Source organism: Bos grunniens, chromosome 7 (assembly GCF_055505025.1).
Source record: "Bos grunniens cultivar Pamir isolate PY7600 chromosome 7, Bosgru_T2T1.0, whole genome shotgun sequence".
NCBI lineage: Eukaryota > Metazoa > Chordata > Mammalia > Artiodactyla > Bovidae > Bos > Bos grunniens.
In genome coordinates, this window is record NC_141171.1 from 19629928 (window position 1) to 19647168 (window position 17241).

General features: G+C 54.0%; 2 protein-coding genes across 6 annotated transcripts; both read left to right on the plus strand.

The window, feature by feature from the left end:
• Positions 1–49: 49 nt before the first annotated feature.
• LRG1 (leucine rich alpha-2-glycoprotein 1) lies at positions 50–3016 on the plus strand. The gene is made up of 2 exons (XM_086410062.1): positions 50–119; positions 1383–3016. Exons 1-2 carry the CDS (start codon positions 67–69, stop codon positions 2389–2391), a joined length of 1062 nt encoding a protein of 353 aa, XP_086266188.1. The 5' UTR covers positions 50–66; the 3' UTR covers positions 2392–3016.
• A 1159-nt stretch (positions 3017–4175) lies between these two features.
• PLIN5 (perilipin 5) lies at positions 4176–15488 on the plus strand. Of its 5 annotated transcripts, none has more exons than XR_015166826.1 (9): positions 4176–4239; positions 4682–4733; positions 5250–5331; positions 6196–6391; positions 7412–7494; positions 8101–8281; positions 9674–9873; positions 10161–10478; positions 14155–14263. XR_015166826.1 is itself a non-coding variant. In XM_086410057.1 (9 exons), exons 3-9 carry the CDS (start codon positions 5272–5274, stop codon positions 15033–15035), a joined length of 1371 nt encoding a protein of 456 aa, XP_086266183.1. In that variant the 5' UTR covers positions 4176–4239; positions 4682–4733; positions 5250–5271; the 3' UTR covers positions 15036–15488. The 5 variants fall into 5 exon arrangements, 4 of the variants coding, with proteins under 4 accessions (XP_086266183.1, XP_086266186.1, XP_086266187.1 ...); XM_086410057.1 differs by lacking the exon at positions 10161–10478 and adding an exon at positions 14505–15488 and having other exon boundaries at positions 14155–14274; XM_086410059.1 differs by lacking the exons at positions 4176–4239; positions 10161–10478 and adding exons at positions 4473–4570; positions 14505–15488 and having other exon boundaries at positions 14155–14274.
• The last annotated feature ends 1753 nt before the right edge of the window (positions 15489–17241 follow it).

Sequence of the window (17241 nt, forward strand, 5' to 3'; positions counted from 1 at the left end):
CAGTTGCTGCTCCTGCCCTGAGCTTAGGCCGGTATAAGGCCACCTTGCCAGACCAAGGGAACCTGGATGAAGAAGAGAGAGGCCACCATGTCCTCTCAGAACCCAGAGCGAAAACAGAGGTAGGTCCCCACCCGACCCGTCCTGGGCAGAACGGACACCTGTTCCAGGTCCAGACATTGGCCTGCAGGCTGGAGCAGACTGACACTCAGGCTGCTCCAAAGGACAGACTCACTCCCGTATGTCGACATAGAAAATGCATAATGTGAGAGTTGCAAGTTAGTTTTATTTAGGGCAAAATGAGGACGGCAACCTGGGAAACAGCACCTCAGATAGCTCTGAGAGACTGCTCCAAAGAGGCAGGGGTGGGAGGTCAGTATAGAGGGAGTACATGCAGTCAAGCCTATATATATATATTTTTTTTTTTTAATTTTTTTTGGTAGAAGCTTTCTGCTAGTCACAGGGAACACTCATCACTAGGAAGGATTTTAGTGCTTTTCTAGATATAAGGAGATACAAGGACTGGGCTCATAAAACTAGCTCTCAAAATAAGCACCTGAAGACCTGTCCTGCCAGTTGCCCCCGCCCACTACCACCTCACCCTTCACCCCCGAGCACAAAGCGCCTCATTTCTGCTCTCCACCCTGAACTCCTTTCAGGGGGTGTTGAAAATCAGCAGCTGCAGCAGCACGAGATTTAATCCTTGTAGTGGTAGATGGTGGGTGTCAATTTGTAGTTGACACGTACACACAGCACAGGAACCCCAAGTGGTCCATGGCTTGTAGCAACCAAGGGTGTTCAGATGGTCTCTAGTGCTGCTGGGCTTGGGGCATCACTGTTGGAGGGCCCATGAGGAGCAGAAGCCCCAACTGTTTCCCAAGAGGAAACAGTTTTCTGCTTGGGAGAGTCAAGAAAGCTTTGTGGAAAGGAGGGGGCATTGGAGCTGACGGTTTGCAGGATGAATAGAAGTTTGTGGGCTCTGCCTTCAAAACACGGAACCAGGGAGATAAGAAATGACCCAGAAAACAAGTGAGAGCAGAAGAAATTAGCAAGTTAAACTGCAAATAATAGCGCATTGAGGTTGGACTGGCAATAGGAAAGGGTAGTATTTAAGGATCAGACTAAGAAACTCAGGCTTTTGTAGAATTATAATTCTTCCTGGAACAGGAGTTAATTCTGGCAGCTCTGGGGGGCGGGGGGAGCGAGGGTGGAACCTAATAGAGGAAGTGACTCCATTATTCCAGCCCAGCAAAGCAGTGGCAGGGTCCGGGTTGGTGAGAGTAGAGATGGTAAGAAGCAGGCAGATTCTGGGTGTATTTTTATCTTGCTGGGTATCTAATATCTTAGTTTTGACTTATTAAGCTCTTTTTTGTCATTGCCTGCAGCCTGGTGGGCTGGGACTCCCATCTTTCTAGAATCTTCCTATTGCTGCTATTTGTAGTCTCAGCCCAGGGGCTCACCCCAAATCCTGAAGCCTGTCTGGTGTTCTCCTCGGTCAATGGCAGCTCCATCTCCTGCCAGCCACCTGCCCAAATCCCCCACAGCCTCCCAGCTGACACCATCTTTCTGGCTGTGGAGTTCTTCAACCTGACTCAGCTGCCTGCCGACTTCCTCCAGGGCGTCCCTAACCTCCAGGAACTCCACCTTTCCAGCAACCGACTGGAGGACTTCTCCCCCAAGTTCCTGCTGCCCGTGCCCCAGCTAAAGGTGCTCGACCTGACCCGCAATTCCCTGACCGGGCTGTTCCCTGGCTTCTTCCGGGTCTCGGCTGCCCTCTGCACCCTGGTGCTGAAGGGAAACCAGCTGAAGTTTCTGGAAGCCTCATGGCTGCACGGCCTGAAAGCCCTACGACATCTAGACCTGTCTGAGAACCAGCTCCACTCCCTGCCCCCTGGGCTCCTGGAGAATTTCACCGACCTGCTCACCCTTGACCTTAGCAATAACCAGCTGCAGACATTGCCCCCTGACCTTCTGAGGGGCCCCTTGAACTTGGAACGGCTACATCTGGAGGGCAATAGACTGCAGGTGCTCGGAGAGGGCCTTCTGGCACCCCAGCCAAAACTGCGCTACCTCTTCCTGAATGACAACAGGCTGGCCTCGGTGGCAGCCGGCGCCTTCCGAGGTCTGCAGAAACTGGACATGCTGGACCTCTCCAACAACTTGCTGACCACGGTGCCCACAGGCCTCTGGACCTCCCTGGGGAAGGCTGCCAGGAACCTCAAGGATGGCTTTGACATCTCTAATAACCCCTGGATCTGTGACCAGAACCTGGCCGACCTCTATCGTTGGCTGGTAGCCAATGAAAACAAGATGTTCTTCCGGAATCACACACGCTGTGCCGGCCCTGAGGCCTTGAAGGGCCAGACGCTCCTGGCTGCGGCTGAGTCCCATTGAAGCCTGGGGCGGGGTCTGGGGCTGGGGTGGGGAGACAAGTCTTCATAGGCCAGTGCACCCCACTTAGCAAATAATCGCCCCTTCTAAGGGTGAGACTGGGCTTCCCATAGTTTCTGGAATCTGTTTCGTCCAGGCTTCCAGAAACACGCCTTGAACCTTCCTTTTTTATTGCCTTTGCTCATGCTGTATCCTCTTCCAGAAATTTCTTTCCCCTGTCTCTCAGACCTCTTGGTCTCTGGCTCCTCCAGCCTGCCCTGGCCCCACACTGAAGTTGTGTCAATCTGGCTCTGTCTCCCCTCTTTGTGTGTGGTTTTCTGAGTGCAGGACCTCGGACCGGATTTCCTTTTATCCAGCATCACTCAGCTTGGAGTCAGACTGTATTGTTGTTGTTAAGCCCTGTCTGACTCTTTGCAATCCATGGGCCAGGCTTCTCTGTCTTCCACAATCTCCTGGAGTTTGCTCAAATTCATGTCTATTGAGTCAGTGATGCTATCTAATAACCAGATCATCCTCTGCTTCCGCCTTCTTCTCTTGCCCTCAATCTTTCCTAGTATCAGGGTCTTTTCCAAAGAGTTGGCTCTTTGCATCAGGTGGAGCTTCACTAATAAATAATTGTTGAACAAAAGTGGATGGTTTCATTGTGCTCCTTGCATCTCTCAAGTAAAATTCCTAGGTCTCCAGGATACAGAAGGAGGAAAGGAGAGGTATGCCATGAAATCCCAAATGGATAGCCATTGGGATTTGTTCTCCTCCTCCCCTCCCCATCCCTGGATTTAACTGGAAATAAAACCTTGACCATTGCCCAGGGTGTCATTTTACCAGTGGATTCCTGCCAGAGCTTGTGTCCTGGGGAAGGTTTAAATTAAACCTGATTGCTTCAGGGCTCCAAACAATTTTTCACGCTGGCCTGTGATAACCAGGGAAGGGTAGCTGCCCAGGGCAAGCGTGGGAAGGCTGGATGGGGCTGAACAAATGGGCAGGGGCCCAGGAGACTGTGTTTTCACAGCTCTGGAACCTCAGGGCCACCTGTCAACACAATGTTGTGTTTGGTGGGGCTCAAGGTCAGACTGGGGGGGTCCTTGGGATGTTTGGGGCATGCTCTTCTTTTGCATTTCCTTGGAAGGAGGGTCATGCCCACGTGGGTGGTCCTTCCAGGTGTGGGTGGTCATTCCAACTGTGGCAATGAACCCAAGGGTTCTGGAGTCTGGCAGAGCTGGGTTTGAATCAGATCCCCCAATCGCTGGGTGAGCCAAGGCAAGTGGTTTAAACATTTTTATTTTTTATTTTTTTGGCAGCGCTGTGCGGCTTACCAGGGATTGAACTCAGGCACTCTGCAGTGAGAGTGTGGAGTCTTAACCACTGGACTGCTAGGGAATTTCCTGATTTAAGCATTCTGATCCTCACTTTGCTCATCTGTAAAATGGGGATGGAAAGGAATGAGCCAATCTCTCTCCTGGCTTAGTTAAGTGGCAGATTTTTAAAAGCAAAAAGAAAGACCTTGAGGACTTGCCCAAGGTCACTGGGTGAAGAGTTTAGGGGGCTGTGATGGCCCTCCACCGTCTCTGTAGCAACAGCAGTGAGGGCCAAGGAAAGTAGCTCAATTCTTGTGTAGCCAGCGTCCCCAAGTTGCTATGACAACTGCGGGGCGCTCTGGGAGCCCCTGGATAGAGCTGGGGGCCTGGAGGCCCGCCCAGGGCACGCCCCCTCATGGCCTCTCTCCATTGGTCAGTCCCCCGCGGCCCCGCCCCCAAGTCGCTATAAGGCGGGCGGGGCAGCCTGGGGGCGGAGACTGGAGTCCGAGTCTAGGGTCTGTGGCTGAACCTGGGGGCTGAAGCTGAACGCGCCCAGGTGAGTGCCGCGCGGGCGGCATCCAGGACGGCCCAGTAGATCCCCGGGGACCCCAGTGAGTGGGTGGACGGGCTAGCGTCCAGCGGCTTGGTAGGAGGTGGGGTGTGATAGGCCGCAGCAGGTGGCTGAGACCCTTGTCCCAGTTGGCAAAAGCTCAGGACCCTGTTGGGCGAGGACTAGGGCTCTGAGGATGCAGGGGTGGGGACAGGGGGAGAACTGCAGGCGGGGAGTCTTAGGTCGAACTCTCCCTCTGAGTCTACTTAGCTGAGTGACCTTGGGACCAGCATGGATCTGTTGTGTGCCTCAGTTTCCCTGTGTGTCAGACTGGACTGTGAGTTTACTGGTATTCTGTGGCTCCCACTCCACCTGCATCCCGGCGGGGGGCTGCTTGCACGATTCCATCCCTGGGCTAGGGGTAACAGAGATCTCCTTCACTTTGCAGAGGAGAAACCAGCCCACACAGGTGAAGGCATTTGCCCAAAGTCACACAACAGGTAATGGCAGGAAGGACTCGATCTTGGGTGTCTCTCCCCACAGAGCCCATGCTTTGAATCACTAACATGCCCCCATCCTGCCAGAGGTTTTCTGAAGTGAAAGTGTTAGTCGCTCAGTCGTGTCCGACTCTTTGCAACCCCATGGACTACAGCCCGCCAGGCTCCTCTGTCCATGGAATTCTCCAGGCAAGAATGCTGGAGTGGGTAGCCATTCCCTTCTCCAGGGGATCTTCCCAACCCAGCAGGTCTCCCGAATTGTGGGTAGATTCTCTACCATTTGAGTCACCTGGGAAGTACGCACCTACTGTGTGCAGTGCCCCGTGCATGCATTGTCCCTGCCCAGGATGCTCTGAGGTAGGTATCATCATTTTCGCATCTTGTAGATGAGGAAGCTGAGACCCCAAGAGGAGATGAGACTTGCCTGGGTCACCGAGCCCAGCCGGACAGAACCCAGGGCCTGGGCGGGAGCTGGGAGGGCTGGCATGCAAGGGCCTGTCACTCTGTCCTGCCCCCCAGGGTGAACCTGTTTGCAGTAGGCATGTCAGAAGACGAGGCGGCTCAGGCCCCCGGACCCAGCTTGTGGGAGCAGGATCAGCAGGTGAGGGGCTGTGTCTCCCACGGAGCTCAGCTCAGGAGAGGGTAGGGGGACAGCCCCTCAGGGGACAGTTTCAGACTGGGTCACCCCCCTCGCTTTGAGCACCTTGCTCTGAGGGCATTTTGGACCATAGCTGGGGGAGGGCCATTCTACCCATTTCCCAGAGGGGCAAAGTGAGGCCCAGGGAGGAGAGTCTCTCCAGACACTCCCAGCCAGCTTACCTGGCCTCTGCTCAACTCTCTCCCTCTCTCTGCCTGTACCTCTCTGTTTCTGTGTCCACCATCATGGCACTCTCCACAAAACAATAACAACAATAATAGCATCAATCACAGCATACAGTCTGCATCATTCACTGCTCCAAGCGCTTCATGTACAATGAGTCCTTGAATCCCCTTCACAGCCCTAGAAGCCCCTTTCACAGATAAGGAGACTGAGGCACAGAGCAGTTCACATAGTTGCCCAAGTCCATACAGCTCGAAAGCGTTGGAACCAGAACTGAACTCAGATGGTCCAGTGGCTATGCCCTTTGTGTGTGTGTGTGTGTGTGTGTGTGTGTGCGCGCGTGCGTGCGCGCACACATGCACATATGTGTTCAGTTGTGTCCAACTTTTTGTGACACCAGGGACTATAGCCTTCCAGGCTTCTGGAGCAGACCAGTTCCTTCAGAACTAGCCCTGCTGTGTGTCTGCTGTTGGGAACTAGAGCCCTAAACCCCTGCATGAGGGTCTCCATTGTCTGTAGGCAGCTGCGCTCAATACACTTCCTCTCCCCCTCATCCTGGCCCAGAGAGGATGAGCGGGCTCTCCAGCTGGTGGCTGAGCCCCCCACCTCCACCTGGGACCCCTCTGATGCCACCCTTTCCTGCAGAGCGTGGTGCAGCGCGTGGCTGCCCTTCCCCTGATCAGGGCCACGTGCAGCGCAGTCTCTGAGGCTTACAGCGCCGCCAAGGACAGACACCCGCTGCTGGGCTCCGCCTGCCGCCTGGCTGAGCACTGCGTGTGTGACCTGACCACCCGAGCCCTGGACCATGCCCAGCCACTGCTCAGCCACCTGCAGCCCCAGCGTGAGTTCCCCCGGCTAGCGTCCTGAGTCCTCTGCTTTTCCCACTGCCCTGCCCTCTCAGGCTCCACTACAAGGAGCCCCCTGAGTTGAATGTGCCTCTGCAGTCCTTTTATCTTTTTGCCCATGCCCCTCATCATGTGAGGTCTTAGTTCCCTGACCAGGGATCAGACTTGCACCCCCTGCAATGGAGGGATAGAGTCTTAACCACTGGACTTGCCCAGGGAAGTCCTGCAGCACAGTATTGCCTAAACTGTGTGCCTTTCGTCTGCCTGCCTGTCTGTCCCCACCCACCTGCGTCACCCTCTCTGGGTCGTTCTGCCTGCGCCATCTTCCCCTGTTTGTTTCCCATCTTCCCCTCTGTTCCCCTCTTATTTGTCCCTCTGTGGTTTGATCACCTGCCCACCTGCCCTTAGCTGTTTCTGTGTCTGCCCCTTTGGTTCCCATGTGTCTGTCTCACTGTCCTCCTCCCTTTGACTAGCCTGATGTGCCTTGGGTCCCTCTGCCTGTCCTGTCTCCCTCCCCTGTCTGCCCCTCTGTCCCGGCCCCCACCCATCCTGAGCCTGTAACCAGCTCAGGGGTCCAACCCAGGGGTGTGGTGGCGGGCAGAGAGACCCCTGGTCTTACATCTGACTGAGGAAAGGGATCACCTGAGGGTCCCAGCCCGGGGCCTCCCTCTCCCTTCTTCTCAGCTGGTTTGTGTGATCTTGAACCTACTTGCTGAGGTGTCTGAGCTGGACATGGGTGAGGAGTCACTTTGGTGCTGGCAGCACTGATGGGAGAGCGGAAGCGGGAAGGGCAGAGAGGCAGGGTCCCGCCTGGTGGCCCACCCACAGCCTCAGGGCCCCCAGCCCCTTGCAGGGGACCAGCCAGGTGCCCTCTCCCTATTTCTTTCCCCCTGTGTGTGTGTCTCTCTCTTTTTTCCTGTCTCTCCCTCCAGCATCCCCTCCCTCCATGACTCTCTGTGTGTCCCTAGTTCCCTTGACATCTTCCCGATTCTCACTCCCTGCCTCTCTGTCTCCAGTGGCCACAGTGAATGATCTTGCCTGCAGGGGCCTGGACAAGCTGGAAGAGAAACTGCCCTTTCTCCAGCAACCTTCGGAGACGGTAACCCCCCCAGCACCGCCAGATCATGTGGGAACCTATGTGGGGGTGGTGGAGGTGGGAGTGAGAAATGCAGCCTCCTCCCAGACCCGACTTCGATACCTGGGCCAGGACCCAGTCAAGCTTCAGTCAATTTGAGACACCACCAGCCAGATGAAAATTAGATGTCAATTAGAGACCCATGTTAACTGAGCACTTAATATGCGCCAGCTGGTGCTAAGCCTCCCTTCAATAACGCCATGAGGGACAGACCTGATTTTCTCCCATTTTATAAAAGGGGTGGGACTTCCCTGGTGGCCCAGTAATTAAGACTTCTCCTTCCAATGCAGGGGGTGTGGGTTCGATCCTGGATTGGGGACCTGAGATCCTACATGCCTCCTGACCAAAAAACCAAACCATAAACAGAAGCAGTACTATATAACACATTCAATAAAGACTTTAAAAATGCTCCACATTAAAAAAAAAGAAAAGAAAAATCTTAAAGGGGGGGAAATAGTGGCCCAGAGCCAGGCAAGGGCCAGGGGTCCTTGCCTCACAGCCCGCTGGAGCTGGGGGCAAGGGAAGGGAAACCAAGGCTGACAGCACCTGGAGCTCGGCCCCTCCTGCCAGGTGGTGACCTCGGCCAAGGGTGTGGTGGCCAGCGGCGTGACAGGCATGGTGGGCCTGGCCCGGCAGGGCCGCCGCTGGAGTGTGGAGCTGAAGCGATCTGTGAGCCATGCCATGGATGTCGTGCTGGAAAAGTCAGAGGAGCTGGTGGACCACTTCCTGCCCATGACTGAGGAGGAGCTCGGTAAGGCCAGCAGCCTCCCCATTCGCCCCTGAATCCTCCTGCCCAGGGCCCACCTCTAGAGGCTACAGATCAGAGAGGTCCCAGACTCACCCAAGGCCACACAGCACATCAGCAGGGAACACAGGGTTCCAGTCCACTTCCATGGCTCCTGGCCCACATCCTAGTAGAAATCTGACTGCCCAGACCCTCAAGAGTGTACTGGACTTGCAGACTGGAGGGCCACAGTCTCAAACTGGTGACCCTCCAGACCGTGGCGCTCCATATTGCAGTATTTGCCCTGTGCAGTGCCTTTAAAATGGTTTAATTCATCACATTCATTTAAAAATCAGGTTTCTAGGGACTTCCCTTGGTGGTCCAGTGGTTAAGAATCTGCCTTGCAATGCAGGGGACGCAGGTTTGATCCCTGGTCAGGGACTAAGATCCCACACGCCTCAGGGCAACTGAGCCCACATGATGCAACTAAGACCCAAGGCAGCCAAATAAATAAATATACATAAAAATTAAAATCATATTTTGGGGATTTCCCCAGTGGTCCAGTGGTTAAGACTCTGCCTTCCAATGCAGGGGGCTCGGATTCGATCCCTGGTCAGGGAGATGAGATCCCACATGCTGTATGCTATGACAAAAAAGAAAAATCAGATTTTTGCCCTACAAAACCTGATTTCTGGTATGCCTTGGGGGGGGGAAAAAAAAAAAAAAAACTTGGGTTGAATAGCGTCCTCCCCTTTACATGGTTTCCTTAAACCCCACCATTCTTCAAGATTCTACATCTTGTCTTCTGGCCCTGGACACAATCTGACTTCTCAGGCCTGCTTCATAGCGCTAGAGGTACATGGAGCTGTGCTCCCTCCTTGGCAGAAAGGCTGTGAAGCGTTATTTTTAAAGTTTACTTTATTTTTTGGCCATGGGGTGCAGCATACGGGATCCTAGTTCCCCAATAGGGATTGAACGTCCCTGCAATAGAAGCACGGGATCTTAACCACTGAACCACCGAGGAAGTCCCTTTGAGGCATTTTTGAAGCACCTATTGTGTGCCACGCACTCGTAATCAATTCTTTAATGTTATTAGCTCCATTTACAGATGAGGAAAACCGAGGTAAAGAGACGTAGTATTCGAGTAGACTAGTTCTGGTTGCCTCTGTTCGAATCCCAGGTCAGCCTCTTATACTCTGTGGGACTTCACCTCTCTGTACCTTGGTTTTCCTCGTCTGTAAATAGAACTACTAATCTTGTCTACATCGTAGGGTTTGGGGATGGTCAAATGAGTTGATATTGTAGAAGGGAACTATAAATTTGGGAGTACCCACCCCCACCCCCGTGTCCTGGCCTGCTAATCCACCCAGGAGCAAAGGGCGTGGCCACCGTGACTCCCTTCCCTCTTCTGTCCTCCAGCGGCGCTGGCGGCGGAGGCTGAGGGCCCGGAAGTGGGCTCGGTGGAAGAGCAGCGGAAACATCAGGGTTACTTCGTGCGCCTGGGTTCCCTGTCCACGCGGCTCCGCCACCTGGCCTATGAGCACTCTCTGGGGAAACTGAGGCAGAAGAAACACCATGCCCAGGACATGCTGGCCCAGCTGCAGGAGACCCTGGAGCTGGTGAGAGCTCTCTTCCCCACCCTGTGATGCAGGCCAGCACACGTGGACTGAGTCCCAGCCGAGTCTTGTGCTAGTCTGAAGGTGGAGGTGGAAGCGTGTATGTGCAGGGCTGGGGCAGAGGAGGGACCCTGGGCTGGAGGCAGTCGGTGGGGCTCAAGGCTCAGCCTGGAGAGGCTTGGAGGGGCTTTGTGGAGGAGGGGAAGTAGGACCTGGAATTTACAGGTGGTTAAGGTAGACCATTACTTTGCCAACAAAGGTCCGTCTAGTTAAGGCTATGGTTTTTCCAGTGGTCATGTATGGATATGAGTTGGACTGTGAAGAAAGCTGAGCGCCGAAGAATTGATGCTTTTGAACTGTGGTGTTGGAGAAGACTCCTGAGAGTCCCTTGGACTGCAAGGAGATCCAACCAGTCCATTCTAAAGGAGATCAGCCCTGGGATTTCTTTGGAAGGAATGATGCTAAAGCTGAAACTCCAGTACTTTGGCCACCTCATATGAAGAGTTGACTCATTGGAAAAGACTCTGATGCTGCGAGGGATTGGGGGCAGGAGGAGAAGGGGACGACAGAGGATGAGATGGCTGGATGGCATCACCGACTTGATGGACGTGAGTCTGAGTGAACTCCGGGAGTTGGTGATGGACAGGGAGGCCTGGTGTGCTGTGATTCATGGGGTCGCAAAGAGTCGGACAAGACTGAGCGACTGAACTGAACTGAACTGAAGGTAGGCGAAGGGCTTCCCAGCTGCTGCTGGTGATAAAGAACCCACCTGCCAATGCAGGATATGTAAGAGATTTTAGTTCGATCCCTGGGTTGGGAAGATTCCCCTAGTGAAGGGAATGGCTACCTACCCTAGTTTTCTTGCCTGGAGAATTCCACGGACAGAGTACAGAGGAGCCTGGCAGGCTACAGTCCTCGGCGATGTGAAGAGTCAGATACAACTTTCATTTTTACTTTTCAGGGTAGATGGGAAAAGTGATGAAGGTACCTCAGGTTCTCTCATCACCAACCCCAGTCTTCCCCAGAATTTAGGTTCAAGTTCATAACCCAGCTTCTCCCCTCATTGTGCATCCTTCCCTCTCCAGAGGAACATGTTCTCTGGGCTTGATAGGTTCAGATGCCCCCAACCTGCTCCTCCTGCATCCTTCTCCTCATCTCAATTGATGGCAACCCTGTCCTAACAAGGGCTCAAGCCAAAACCTGGGAATCACCCTCAACTCCCCTCTTCTCCACCTCCTCTCCCACATCCGACACATCAGCCAGTACTGTTAACTCTGCCTTCAAAGTCTACCCTAAACCCGCGCACATCCTCCCCTTCCTCCACCTGGGTGCAGCCCCGGTGATGACTCACCCGGTCTCGGTTTCCCATCCTGGATCCCACAGTCTGTCCTTCCTGAAGTAGCCACCAGAGGGCACCTGTGAGCACCAGAGTCGGCCAGTTTCGTTGCACATAATGTCCTCAACAATGGACTGGGAAAGACTAGAGATCTCTTCAAGAAAATTAGAGATACCAAGGGGGAATTTCATGCAAAGATGGACACAATAAAGGAAAGAAATGGTATGGACCTAACAGAATTAGAAGGTATTAAGAAGAGGTGGCAAGAATACACAAAAGAACTATAGAAAAAAGATCTTCATGATGCAGATAACCACCATGGTGTGATCACTCACCCAGAGCCAAACATCCTGGAATGTGAAGTCAAGTGGGTCTTAGGAAGCATCACTACAAACAAAGCTAGTGGAGGTGATGGAATTCCAGCTGAGCTATTTCACATCCTAAAAGATGATGCTATGAAAGTGTTGCACTCAATATGCCAGCAAATTTGGAAAACTCAGCAGTGGCCACAGGACTGGAAAAGGTCAGTTTTCATTCCAATCCCAAAGAAAGGCAATGCCAAAGAATGTTCAAACTACTGCACAATTGCACTCTTCTCACATGCTAGCAAAGGAATGCTGAAAATTCTTCAAGCTAGGCTTCAACAGTACGTGAACAGAGAACTTCCAGATGGTCAAGCTGGATTTAGAAAAGGCAGAGGAACCAGAGATCAAATTGCCAACATCTGTTGGGTCATAGAAAAAGCAAGAGAATTCCAGAAAAACATCTGCTTTATTGACTACGCTAAAGCCTTTGACTGTGTGGATCACAACAAACTGGAAAATTCTTCAGGAGATGGGACTACCAGACCACCTTACCTGCCTCCCTGAGAAATCTGTATGCAGGTCAAGAAACAACAGTTAGAACTGGACATGGAACAACGGACTCATTCAAAATTCGGAAAGGAGTACGTCAAGGCTGTATATTGTTACTCTGCTTACTTATATGCAGAGTGAAGTGAAAATGAAAGTCACTCAGTCGTGTCCAACTCTTTGTGACCCCATGGACTATACAGTCCATGGAATTCTCCAGGCCAGCATACTGGAGTAGGTGGCTGTTCCTTTCTCCAGGGGATCTTCCCAACCCAGGGATTGAACCCAGGTCTCCCATTTTGTAGGCAGATTCTTTACCGGATGAGCCATTGGGGAAGCCCCAGAATACTAGAGTGGGTAGCCTATCTCTTCTCCAGTGGATCTTCCCAACCCAGGAATCAAACTGGGGTCTCCTGCATTGCAGGTGGATTCTTTACCAACTGAGCTATTAGGGAAGCCCCTAGTAGCGAGTACATCATGCAAAATGTGGGCTGGATGAAGCACAAGCTGGAATCAAGATTGCTGGGAGAAATATCAATAATCTCAGATATGCAGGTGACACCACCCTTATGGCAGAAAACGAAGAGGAACTACAGAGCCTCTTGATGAAAGTGAAAGAGAGGAGTGAAAAAGCTGGCTTAAAATTCAGCATTCAAAAAACCAAGATCATGGAAGCCAGTCCCATCACTTCATGGCAAATAGATGGGGGAAACAATGGAAATAGTGACAGACTTTATTTTCTTGGGTTCCAAAATCATGGCAGATGGTGACTGCAGCCATGAAATTAAAATATGCTTGCTCCATGGAAGAAAAGCTATGACCAACCTAGACAGCATATTAAAAAGCAAAGACATTACTTTGCCAACAAAGGTCCATATAGTTAAAGCTATGGTTTTTCCAATAGTTATGTATATATATGAGACCTGGGCCATAAAGAATGCTCAGTGACGAAGAATTGATGCTTTTGAACTGTGGTGTTGGAGAAAACTCTTGGAGAGTCCCTGGACAGCAAGGAGATCAAACCAGTTAATCCTAAAGAAAATCAGTCCTGAATATTCATTGGAAAGTCTGATGCTGAACCTGAAGCTCCAATACTTGGGCCACCTGATGTGAAGAACTGACTCATTGGAAAAAACCCTGATGTTGGGAGAGATTGAAGGCGGGAGGAGAAGGGAATGACAAAAGATGAGGTGGTTGGATGGCATCACTCACTTGATGGACTTAAGTTTGACCAAGCTCCAGGAGTTGGTGATGGATAGGGAAGCCTGGTATGGGGCAGTCCATGGGGTTGCAAATAGTCAGACACGACTGAGTTATTGAACTGACTGAATGTCCTTAAGGTTCAGCCCTGTTTTAGCCTGTCAGCACTTCCTTCCTCTTTAAGGTGACATAATACATTCATCCCTTGGAATCTGTGAGAGGTTTGTTCTGGGACCACCCCCCACGGATACCAAAACCCACAAATGCTGAAATCACTTCTGTAAAATGGCCTAGTGTGGTTTGCCCTCTGTATCCCCTGGGTCTGCATCTGTGGGTTCAAGCAACCCCAAATCGTGGTTCCATCCACAGATGGAGGACCCACAGATATGGAGGTAGACTGTGTTCTGTTGTATGGATGGATCACAGTTTATTTCTATTAATCATCTCATACCTGCCCTGTCCTGTGAACTAAAGGCACAGTGCCCCCCCCCAACCAGGACATTCACAGGGGGACAAGGGTCATGACAGGAGAGCATGCTGGATGCTGTAAGACCCAGAGGAGGGGTCCAACAAGGCTTGGGGGGCGGCAGGGCTTCTTGGAGGAGGCAACATTTACAATGAACTGGAGTGAACCTGGCGGGGAGGTGGGTGGCGGGGAGCGTGTACCTGAGACACCAGCCTGGGCAGAGGGCCGGCAGTGAGTCTGAGCTTCAAAACTTTCAGGTCACAGGTTTTGGCTAAGGTCAGGGAAGAGAATAGATGGGTCAGCCAAGCTGGATCAGCAGGCCATGAAGATTTGCATCCAGTGCTTTTTGAGGCCAGATCCAGACTGGGGCCCTGGTTCCCCCAACTCTCCAGCCCCTCCAGCTCTGACTATCATGGTCCTGGTTCGCACAGATCCACCGCATGCAGTGCGGGGTGACCCCCATCACCCCCGCCCGCCCCGGGAAGGTGCACGAGCTGTGGGAGGACTGGAGCCAGCGCCCCCTAGAGAACGGCCGGAGGCGTCACAGCCAGGTAGGATGGGGTGGGGGATGGGTGGGGGATGGGAGGAGGAGGGGAGGGAAGAGTGGGCTCTGGGTAGGTCCAGGGCTGCCAGGCTCCAACCAAGTGCTGAGGTCAGCTGGCAGCTGGTTGGAGTGTCTGCGGGGAAACTGAGGCAGACGGGGGTCCCGGCAGGGGTCCATCCGGGACACTGAGGCCCCGCCCCTCCGCTCACCACCCATCCCCACCCGCGCCCCCCGCAGGCGGAGCTGGAGACCCTGGTACTGTCCCGCAGTCTGATGGAGGAGCTGCAGAGTACCGTGGATGCGCTGGAGACCAGCGTGCGGGGCCTGCCCCCCAGTGCCCAGGAGAAGGTGGCCGAAGTGCGGCGCAGCGTGGACGCCCTGCAGGCCGCCTTTGCCGACGCTCGCCGCTTCGGAGACGTGCCGGCGGCCGTGTTGGCAGAGGGCCGGGGCAGCATGGCCCGGGCCCACGCGTGCGTGGACGAGCTGCTGGAGCTAGTGGTGCAGGCCGTGCCCCTGCCCTGGCTGGTGGGGCCCTTCGCACCCATCCTCGTGGAGCGGCCCGAACCCCCGCCTGACCTGGAGGCCCTGGTGGACGAGGTCGTCGGGGGGCCTGACCCCCGCTGGGCGCACCTGGACTGGCCGGCCCAGCAGAGAGCCTGGCAGGCCCAGCACGGGGAGGGAACAGTCCTCTCGGGGAACATTCCCGAGGAGGAACCTGAGCCCCCCAGCCGCCCCAAGCACACTCTGATGCCTGAGCTGGACTTTTGACCCGATGGGACCGCGTAGGCAGCTGGAGGCCCTCCTGCACCCCGAGATCCCTGCTGTCCCCTAGCGGCTATGCGTCAGCACTACTAGCCGAAGCCTTGGTCTTGGCTATTGCGTGGAGTTGGAGACCGAGCTCTGATGTCAGATCGCCCCCAGTCTTTCCCATATGAGGACTTGAATGTAACTAGCCCCAAGCTGGTTTCACTGGCTGTGGTTCCCATTGCTCCACTCTAAGAAGCTGATCAAAACTCCCCAGAGGATCACATGTTTTGCCCATATGATAGAAGCATCTAGAGGCACATGCTTCTGTCTGGAGCTTTGAAAAGTAAGTGAGTGTCCTTTTCCTCCCCCAGCTTTTCTATCTCGGACTGAGGGGTCCTCAGCTGGACTTGCTGCCCCCACTTGCTTAGCCATTTGGCATTTACTCTCCAGAATAAAGACTATTGGTGTTGTCCAGAGGCCAGTGTTGCCTGCTTGCTGTTGTCCAGAGACCAGTGCCCTCTGTTCCAGCCGAGGTGGGTTTCAGTGGTGGGGTGCTGGGGGCTTCGGAGGTGTGCAACCATATGGCACGAGCCGGGGTTCAAGACTTGAATGATGCCACCCTGATGAGCTAGACCTCCTCCTGTCTGGAGTTCCACTGTGTGTGCCCCACCCACCTGGGTGAAGCATTCAGATGTCGTTTCCTGGAATGGAAGTCATTGACACTTTAGTATAAATGAATGTTTGGGAAACTGCAAGGAGCAGGATCAAGAGGAGGAGGGATCAGAGGAAGCAGCCGCTCCTATGCCCATCTCCCTGTGGCTTCTCTGGCTGCACCGGTCAGGATGGGGGAGACAGAGGCAGGGCAAGGGCCACAGGCTAGTCTCGTGGGGGCCCTCCTGTCCTCTGACCGCATTCTTGGCTGGCCCTGAGGTCCCCCCTGAGGCCACTCAGGGTGTTGGGAAACCGCAGTCTCATGTGGTAAGGTCAGGGTGGCCCCTGGCTTCCCTGGGATCTGGCCCAGGGGTGACTGTGGGAGTCCCAGCTGCTTTGCACCAGTTAGATTCACCTCCCTGCCACTCCTCAGGAACATCCCTGTTGCCCTCAGACCAACTATCCTCACTCCTCACCCTGGCATTTGAGGACTTCCAGTTTCATCCTTGGGATGACTCAGACACTGCTGTGGTCCCAAGGAGCTGTGCACATCTCCCCACCTCAGGGCCTTTGTTCAGGCTGTGCCTGGAACACCTTCCCACCCTCCCGTCTTTCTCTTGGCTACATCTCATCCATCCTCAAGCCCAGCCCCAGTGCCACCTCCTCCAGGAAGCCTTCCCTGACTCTACTCCTGTGGGATATTTCCAACCCTCTATAGCCTACCTTCTTGGAGCTCCAAGTCCTTTCTATCTGGATATAAACCACAGGCAGCCTTGGCTTCTCTTTCCCTGAGAGGCTGGGGGCTCCTGGAGGGCCAAGCTCGGTGAGAATGAGCAGAATGACACATGGAAAGGGCGTGTGGCAGAGGCTTGGCTGTGGGGCATCAGTTTGACTAGAACTGAGGGGAGAGAAAGAGCCTGAGGTAAGTCCTGGAATCTGGGGGAAGGGCACAGTAGTGAAGACCCTGGGGCTGAGTCCCTGCCTTGCCTACAAATGGATGGGTCAGCAAGTGAGCCTCTCTGAACCTCAGTTTTCTCCTCTGTGAAATGGGTATGAAAATAGGAGTAAGGCAGCAGTGCTCATGCCTGTGCAAAGGCCCTGGGGCAGGACAGTGCCTGGTGTCCCGAAGGAGCAGTGAGGAGGCCTGTGTGGAGCAGAGTGAGGAGGGGGAGAGAGAGGGAGGAGGGGAGGACAGGGAGGGGATGGGGCAGGAGTTGTGCAGTCTTGTGGGTGGTGGGTAGACTTGGGTTTTTATCCCCCAGGGAGGTGGGGAGGAGGGCTGTGGGCAGAGGAGGGACGGGACCTGACTCAGTGTTTATGATCATTTTTGTTATTTTTGCTGGGTTGCTCCCCGTTTGCTGCATTGCAGCAGTCCTATGGGGAGGGGGAGGGGCTCACCCTGGTTTCCCACCCCCGCTTCCCTGCCACCTTTGGGAAGCATTGGCTGGAGAGAGTTTGGGAGATGCCCTTGTTTTGCTCCCCAGCTGTTTGGCAAACACAGTGATGGCTCCAAGGAAACAACCCGGTGGTCATCAGGCCACCACTGGGTCTGTCTCCCCACCCCCACCAGCACACA

Bases quoted from the DNA above. Each gene is read 5' to 3' on its own strand.
- LRG1 (XM_086410062.1), top strand. From the start codon at position 67: ATGAAGAAGAGAGAGGCCACCATGTCCTCTCAGAACCCAGAGCGAAAA. The intron at 120-1,382 runs GTAGGTCCCCAC...CATTGCCTGCAG, and splicing joins AACCCAGAGCGAAAACAGAG to CCTGGTGGGCTGGGACTCCC.
- PLIN5 (XM_086410057.1), top strand. From the start codon at position 5,272: ATGTCAGAAGACGAGGCGGCTCAGGCCCCCGGACCCAGCTTGTGGGAG. The intron at 5,332-6,195 runs GTGAGGGGCTGT...CCTTTCCTGCAG, and splicing joins TGTGGGAGCAGGATCAGCAG to AGCGTGGTGCAGCGCGTGGC. The intron at 14,275-14,504 runs GTAGGATGGGGT...CGCCCCCCGCAG, and splicing joins GCCGGAGGCGTCACAGCCAG to GCGGAGCTGGAGACCCTGGT.